The sequence below is a fragment of the Hoplias malabaricus genome, chromosome 14 (assembly GCF_029633855.1).
Source record: "Hoplias malabaricus isolate fHopMal1 chromosome 14, fHopMal1.hap1, whole genome shotgun sequence".
NCBI lineage: Eukaryota > Metazoa > Chordata > Actinopteri > Characiformes > Erythrinidae > Hoplias > Hoplias malabaricus.
The window spans coordinates 31,086,924-31,095,212 of record NC_089813.1 but is presented as its reverse complement, the minus strand read 5'-3'; the positions used below and the strand labels follow the sequence as shown (position 1 = coordinate 31,095,212).

Genomic DNA, 8,289 nt, shown 5'->3' with positions numbered 1-8,289 from the left:
AAGAAGTGATGCAGTGAGAGATGTGATTGAAAGAACATGGAAAAAAAGAGAGAGGGAAATGATAGAAAGAGGAAAGAGTGATGAACGGAGAGAGAGAGAGTGGGGAGGAGGGCTGGGAACTGCTCGCAGCTGTCATGTCAGAACTGAAACGAGTGTTTTTCTGATAAAGACTCTGGATTTTTATCAGCACTCAGTCTCTAGGGGCTTCCATCATGGTTTCTCATGGCAAGAGTACAGTTCATAGCAGCAATGGTGTGTGTGTGCGCGCGCGGGCGCGAGCGAGTACACTAGAGAGAGAGGGTGAGGGAGATGACGTAGATTTCTGATTGCTTGTATTAACCTGTGACTTCGTTTGGCTAACAGTTAGTTTAGAACTGGTTTAGAAATGTAAACTGGATCAATGTTAATATTTGATCTTGTCCTTCTCCCCTCCCCCGTTTCCCAGAGATGGTACGGTCCATTTAGAGAGACGTTCGTCATCGCTCCTCGCGCTGTGCTGATCCTTCCGCGCGAGGCGCACTGCCTCACATTCACTCAACGCTAACACACTCTCTCCACTCTCTTTTCTCCCTCTCTCTCTCTCGCCCTCTCTCTCACTTAATTTCTTTCTCTTTCTCTCTGCTTTTCTCTCTTCTTCTCTCTCCGCTATTGCTGCCCTCTGCATCTCTTTAATATATCTTTTCCTCTCTTTCGTTTCCTCACTCTTAGCCGCTTTCTCACTCTCTCCATCGTTTATTCTTCCCTTTTCTGCTCTTTTCCCCCTCTCCCTGCTCTTCTCACTTTTCCTCCATCGTCTCTCTCTCTCTCTCTCACACACACACACACACACACTACCTGAACGCTAAGGTAACTGTCGTCATGGAACTCCTGGGTGTCCAGTGCACTTTCAGTTCTGCGTAGCGTTTATGTTTCTTCTGTAAAGCCGCGGTCTCGCGCAGCACGAGGAGGAGGACACTCTCGCGCGCCTGTGTTTGTAATGAGTCTCGCTCCGCGCTGTTTGCTTTCTCTGAAATGATGGACGACAGCAAGCACTTCGCGCAACGCGTCGATGGCGCGATACGGTGCGCGAGTCCAGATGCGGCGAGCGCGCGCGCCGAGCGTTCCAGGCTCGCTGAGCTCGAGGAGCCCGGAGCAGCGGGAGCGCGCGACGGTAAGAACCCCTCACCTGCATCACACACCTGACGACGGGGACGAGCACATGGTCATGCCGGTCTTATGCCTTTGCACAGATGCGGCAGCCAACACAGGGCTTCATCTGCGCCACCATTAAAACACTTCCGACTCTTTACTGGCCCCAGCGTGAGCTGCCGCCCAGACATTCTGACCCTGACAGTTTGACGCTGAGTCCTGTGTGATATCAGCCACAACACTGAAATTACTGCCTTGATTGCACTCATTGCTCCACTGACCGCGCTCTTTGTAGTTCTACAATTAGGCACAGTAGATCATCTGTTGCTCTGCATACTTTCTAACCCCCTTTCACATTGCTCTTCATAGTGTAGCAAATATTATTTGGCTCGTGGACCATTCAAAGTGCTGCAGTAAAATGGTGGTGGTGTATTAGTGTGTGTTGCGCTGGTACAAGTGGATTAGGCACAGCAGTGCTGCTGGAGTTTGTAAACACTGTATCTGCTCACTTCCCACTCTGTCCTTCATCAGTGGTCTTTGGATATTTTTGGTTAGTGACTGACATTAAGAAGTTTAAAGACTCCAGCAGCACTGCTAAGTCTGACCCACTCTTACCAGCACAACAAACATTAACAAATCAGCACGTCAGTGTCACTCCAGCTCTGAGAATAATTCACCAGTCGTATCTTACCTGCTCTGTGGTGGTTGGGTCCTGGTCATTTAAAACCAGGGTGAAAAGGAGCTAACAAAATGTGCAGAGCCACAAATTGACTACAGTGAGTAATTGCAGAATCCTTTATAGTTATTGGTGCTGGAAAAATGGACAGTGTGTGTAGAAACGAGGTCATTTAATGTTCTGTCTGACTGAAGTGTGCATACATGGTTAAGATTATATATAGACACAGTTGAATGCATATGTTTGGGCTGCACTTGGTCAAATGACGTTGTTTGGTATTTTTCTAAGGGAAAATTAGTGTTACATCCTCTGCAGAGAACACATTATGTCAACATTTGAGACGTGCAGTTAGTTGTATGAGCAATAGTGTGTGAGATGTGCAATTGATATATTTGAGATTCATGCAGAGACTGTTTAAACTTATTCTATGTCCAAAGATCAACAATGTAATTCATTCAACCAGAGGCGTGAAATCTTTTTTGTACAATTGTATATACATCTTGTAAATTTATTAGGTTTAGACTAAACGTCAGATTTAGTCTACTGGTCATACTATAGTTCTCGTATTTTCCCAGGAAATATACACTTCTGAAATATACACACAGAGAGGTAGAGACTCACACATAAACACACATACTTTTGTCTGTGTCTGTCAGTGGGTCAATGGGGTGACTGTTCATCTTGGCTGCATTTGCCAGGAGAACCTTTGGTTTTCACTGCCAGAGAGGGGGCGGGGTTGGGGGGGGTGGATGGCAGAGAGAGAGGAAGACAGAGATAATTGGCAATAGAAGTCATGTATCTGCATTTAAAACAGATTTAGAAGTATTAGGGTGTAAAGTGTAACATTTGCTATTATTCAAGTTGCTACTGCATCTGCTGTAGCTGAATTCAGTGGCTAAAAACCTGATACCAAGTAAACAAACCAGCTTTTTCCTGCTAGTTCACATGTTCAGACGTCTCCTGAACTACAGTAATCACACCACCAACCAAGGCTTCATAACTGATCTCAGTGACTGCGCTTAAATAACCACAACCACCAATCCAGCCTGTATAAACATACTCACAAATACAGCATGTCAAAACCACACCCACCTACCCAGCCTTCTTAACCACACCCACCAACCCAGCCTTTATAATGTCACCGCTACTAGTTTCTGCCCTGCCACTCCCCATGCCTAGTGGAGCAATGAGAAGTTTGTACTTAAATTGATTTTATTTGAAGTAGCAACAAGCTTGTGACCACTTAAAAAATCTTTGTTAAATCAATTCAGTTCTCATTGGACAGACAATTTAATTTCCTAAGGAAATTGGAACAGACACAGAGAATTCAAGAAGATCCCATATCTATTCCCAAGTTTATGACATTATATGAAGCACAACATTCCTTTTGGATCAATATCAGCTATTTGTGAATAACTGTGATTTTTATTCATTGATCTGAATGACCACCCAGCCTTGGGCAGCAGCTTTTTTCCAGTTGAGTTCATCACAATTTTATGTTTTTCACACAGTTTCCCCAGCCGATGCTGTCCTTCACACCTTCATTCAAACTACAGCCGCCCTCGGGCTGCCCACGGGCCACAGTGCACTTTTCTTGTGACATAAAACCCAACAAATGTTTGCTCCGTGTCCTTCATGGCGCTTTATGTCCCTGCAGTGCATCACGCAAAAAGAAAAAAATCAGCATAAATTCAAAGAGACAGGTTTGACTTTATTTTTTCACATGACAGCTGATATATTTGCTCCCAGGATCACAGACACGCTGTCTAGGGAACCTGTTATGTGAACATCCTTATTCTATTAGAAATCAATACATTTGGATGCATTGCAAACATAATATCCATAGGGGGAATTTAAGTTACAAATAACAGTTCATAAATGGCTCTTGGTTTGGCTGTTTAAAGGGTTTTTGGGGAAAAACTCTTAAATATAAAAGAACCCTACATTTCTTAAAAATGTAAGAAATGAAAAAACCTTGATGCCTCATTGGCACCCTTATTTTAATAATGGGTAAAGTATCATTTTAATGTTACTACCTATATGGGTCGCCAAGCATCATCACTGTCAAACTAAAGCCATTTTGGAATCATCTAAAAACACCAACTGATGTCAGTTTTTGAATATGAAACTATTAATGCAAACTTTATAATGAAAATCATGGCCAAAATTGATATCACAATATATTACTCAATTTTGGTTGATACAATATAATTCCGATATCGATATAAACAAAATAAAATTCACTGAAAACGTAACTATAAACAAACAAGAAACATTACATCACCGTCAGACTCTTGACTTTGAAAAAGATGTTGTAAATAATGTATATTAAAATATTGACAATGTGTTTAAAAGTTATATCATTGCAATTGAAACATTTTATATTGTGATATATATTGATATTGAATTATTGTCCAGCCCTTCATGAGCAGCACACAAAGGGCAGCCATGGCTTACTATCAGCTATGGCCCTATGGTTAGAGAAGAGGGCTTAAGACTGAAAGGTCATTGGTTCAATTCCCAATGACTGGCAGGAAAACTGGGGAAGGTGTGAGAAAAAGAACAGCACTGTCCTCCTCCCTCAATCTGAGTTGCCCTTGGGCCCACTGAACCCACAACTGCTCCCCAGGCGCCGGAGATGGCTGCCTGCCACTCTGGGTGTGTGTTTACAGCCCCTAGTGCACTGGTGTGTGTGTGTGTGTTCACTGCCATAGATGGGTTAAATGTGAAAGACACATTTAACCTACAATGACAAATAATTACACATTGTTATTAATACATTTCAGCAGAAGATATCACTTGATTCAGTGTAGAGATTAGGGTTTGTTTAAACTTGTAGGTTGGCTTTTAGTCCTAATTTTCTTATTAAATTATTCTTATTTTATATATATATTAATAATTCTATTAATTATTCTTATTTAAAATTATTTTTTAAAAAGTAATGCATGACATATTTTGTAAGCTAGTCATACAGAGCAATACAAGAAAAATGTAACTTAATGCACTTATTAGGGATTGTGTATACTTCGTGATATTTTTACCAACTGGAAACACAGAGGTGTTAACGTGAAAAAAGGAGTCAAAAGAGCACCAGAAATTCCTCATTGCTCCAGCTTTGTCCTCTGTTCATTGTTTGTTTTCAAAGCACTCTTTTCACTCGTAGCACATTTAGTGTCGCATATTGTGACTTCACTTGTGTGGTTTGTATTGATGCCTTTGGGTAGTGTTGGGTTCCTAGAAACAAACTGCACCAGAATATGTTTAGAAAGGGACATAGACCCACCTGCTCAGACAGTCTCAGCCCACTTGTTTGGTGCACACCAGTGTTCAAAAGGAAGCATTCAAAGCATTAACAGAGCTAACACAAAAGGGTTCATTTTAATCAAACCAACGCTGACAAGAATAAACACATGCGGAGAGGGCAAAGACAGCTCCTTCCTTCTCTCCCTCTCTCTCTCTCTCTCTCTCTCTCTCTCTCTCTCTCTCTCTCTCTCTCTCTCCTGCTCTCTCGTTTCTCTCTCTTGAATTCACAAAAGCCATATGTGAGTAACGGCAATGTTTGCAGACGTATTTCAGTTTAGACCTTGGATCCAGGATGCAGGCCAGGATTTTTGAATCGCTGGTTTTTTATTATACAATACCTGGCCAGTCAGGTACATAAGCAATTGCAGCTGTAGTGTCATACCAACTGGCAATTTTAAAATCCTGGCCAGGAACATGGATCCAATGTCAGTGTTTGTGAGTTTGCAGTGTACTTCTGTGTATTTTAGTGTCAGAACCTGTTTATTCTGCTTCAGCCCTTGCTGCTATATTTTAATTATTTATTTGATTTTTTTTTAGCTATAACATTTTTTGAAATCTCATTGAAAGTAATCTCTCTTGTAATAGGCCAAGAACACATTTAAATATATTAAATACGTTTATCCATATTGACATCACATTCAAATATATTAATGTGTATGAACGTCACATGTATACATCATAGTAAATAATGTAACATTTTCATTTTGTGCAAAGCCTCCATTTTTGAGCTGTTTCTGTTTATTTTGCATTGGTTTTACTGCCCTCATCATTCTCTCTGATATCAATTCAGTGCACCTGTTTTTACTGGTGTGTGTTTATCGAGAGTGTGTTGAGGTGGTGCAGGTAATGATGGGTAATTATGAATGAGGGAGAAATGATAGTTTGGTAATGTCTACAGGCACATGTACAGTATGTTAACGTGTTGAGGTCAGAATGCTGTGTGCTGTTGTAGGGCATGAGTGTGTGTTTTAAGCACAGTGTCATGATGTTAAACACAGATGTGGAGAGGGAGTTAATGGCTATTTACAGTCTGGCATCAGAATGGCAAGATGGAGTTACCAGTGTGTGTGTGTGTGTGTGTGTGTTTGGCAGCAAAATGGCAGTATGGTGTTACATCCAGAGTGAGGGAGACCGGTTTAGCTTTAAGCCTCAAAGGCTGCTTTACTACACACAGATCAAATCTAGTCTTGGACTGAATAAGCCTGAAATATCTAACCTTACCGGTATAGTTCAGTTTAATTCTGGATGGAGATTCCCAGCTAGTATGTGTCATTTCCAATACTCCTACTGAAACCTTGGCTATTGGTTGAAAAGGAGACTGATAAAAAAAAGCAACACTAGTAAGATTTGGTTATTTGGCCCCTGGGCTCCCTCTACATTTGCTGAGAGCAATTTATTTCATACAGCACTGAAATAAAAAGGGCTCCAGAATTACATAGTGGAGTTTCAGCAGTGCTCAGCCTAGGGGCATAGCCACAGATTGGACCCAGAAGAAACCTAGCCAGTTCTCATTTTTCATGTTTAAGTTCCTTACTTTTCTGCAAGGGCACATTCCTGCAAGTAAGATTCAAAGCTGAATGGCTTGGAGCAAAAAGCATATGAGCAATAGACTCTGCGTAACACTCAAGGCAAGGCAAGGCAAATACATGGATAGATGTGATGGCTCTGCCAAAACTGAAACCATTGTTAAAATTAATTCTTCCGCACCTGTAAGGTTTGCATTTGTCATTTATTCCAGGAAGAATAACTGTGCACACCCATTATTGCCAAGGCCCACCTAAAGGTCAGTTTCTGGCTCCGCCACTGGCTGAGCACAGAGGAGCAACAACAGAGGCTCCTTTCTCCTTATTACGGGTCAGGGAAGCATCACAGTGATTTTGAAGCTGATAAAAATACTACCCTATGTTGCTTTAAGGCTAACAAGGTCTTTAATAGTTTGGTTAAATTAAGACATAGCCCTATTTTAACTGTAGTATTTTACCACTAAAACACATACAGCAACTCTGGTCTGGAGTTCAGTTTTCAGGGGCAGAATTTGTGCTGATACCATTGCTACAATAACTACTTCTTTAATCATGTTCTTTTACAGTTTATTTGATATAAACTGAAGTATGCAATAACTGCTAACAAACCCAATACTTACCGTGAAAATAAAGGAATTGTATTTCTAGTTATATGGATGTCCATCTTAAAACCTCAAATGTTTGGTGTCATTACACCCTTTATTTCTGTTGCTGTGCTGCAAAAACATTTTGCCCCCTCCAGTGTTTAGTTTATTTCTTTTCTTTCAACTCAGTTCTGGCTCTGAGTGACAGATGGGTTCCACCTCTAGTCCTTGAGCCTTCTTTGCCTGAAACACAATTCCATTCCTTATTAAAACTGGCATTGTTTAATGAAAACTAACAGTTTTTCCCTCATGAATTCAGGGTTACAGCCTGGCTGACAGGTAACTGCGCATTTGTTTCATTGTCTGCAGAAATGTGTTTGGCTCATTAGTCGCTAGCAGAGATCCCTGTAAACATGCCATGCTCAGCTCTCTTTATTCTGTCAAAACTGTCGAATCTCAGTGCACCTCTGTGCTCAGGTCTGAAAACAGCTTGGTGAGGGCTATGTTTACTGAAGGTGCACAAGGTGAAGTGTGAAGTCAAGGTTTGTAGTCTGAGCTTGTCTGTCTCTGACAGCTCTCAGTATGACCCCTCCTCTCAGTCTGAAGCCCAGTGTTAAACAGCATTAGAGCCTCAATTACACATCAGCACACATTTTATTATTGCACAGAGGTAGAGGAAAGAACTGGAACAGTCTAAGATTAAGCTGAGTTCTTTCAGCCCTGCATAAAATTCCTTTAAGTTCCTTTATCTCAACTGAAATGCCTGAGATAGCTGTAGAAAATGGAATATTTCAGGGTTTATTTTTTCAGCTTGTTCTGTGCTGCACCTGTAGTCTTGTGAGCTATCACAGACAAATTGCTACCAAACTGGGAGCTTGGTTAAAGGCGACGTTCACTAGGTTTTTTCTCTCTCTCTGCTCATGAAAGAGCAAAACATCAGCAGTACAGAGAACTACAAATGTTGAAAAGCACAAACCGAGAAGAGGATATTGCTCTATTCCTGCTCCTTTTGTGGGTAAAACCTGCAGCGCAACTGTGCCTTAGTGGTTGTAGCTGAATTTGGAAACATTCCACC

At 41.3% G+C, this 8,289-nt stretch overlaps 1 protein-coding gene across 2 annotated transcripts in view; it reads left to right on the top strand.

The window, feature by feature from the left end:
* The first annotated feature begins 645 nt into the window (after window positions 1-645).
* The window catches only part of kazna (kazrin, periplakin interacting protein a), a 47,012-nt gene continuing 39,368 nt past the window's right edge, over window positions 646-8,289 (top strand). The window contains exon 1 of one of the 2 annotated variants that reach the window (XM_066644715.1): window positions 646-1,150. In XM_066644715.1, the coding sequence (XP_066500812.1) occupies window positions 1,012-1,150 (139 nt within the window). In that variant the 5' untranslated portion in view covers window positions 646-1,011. The remainder of the gene's footprint in view (window positions 1,151-8,289) is intronic. The other variant, XM_066644716.1, reaches the window with a different exon arrangement.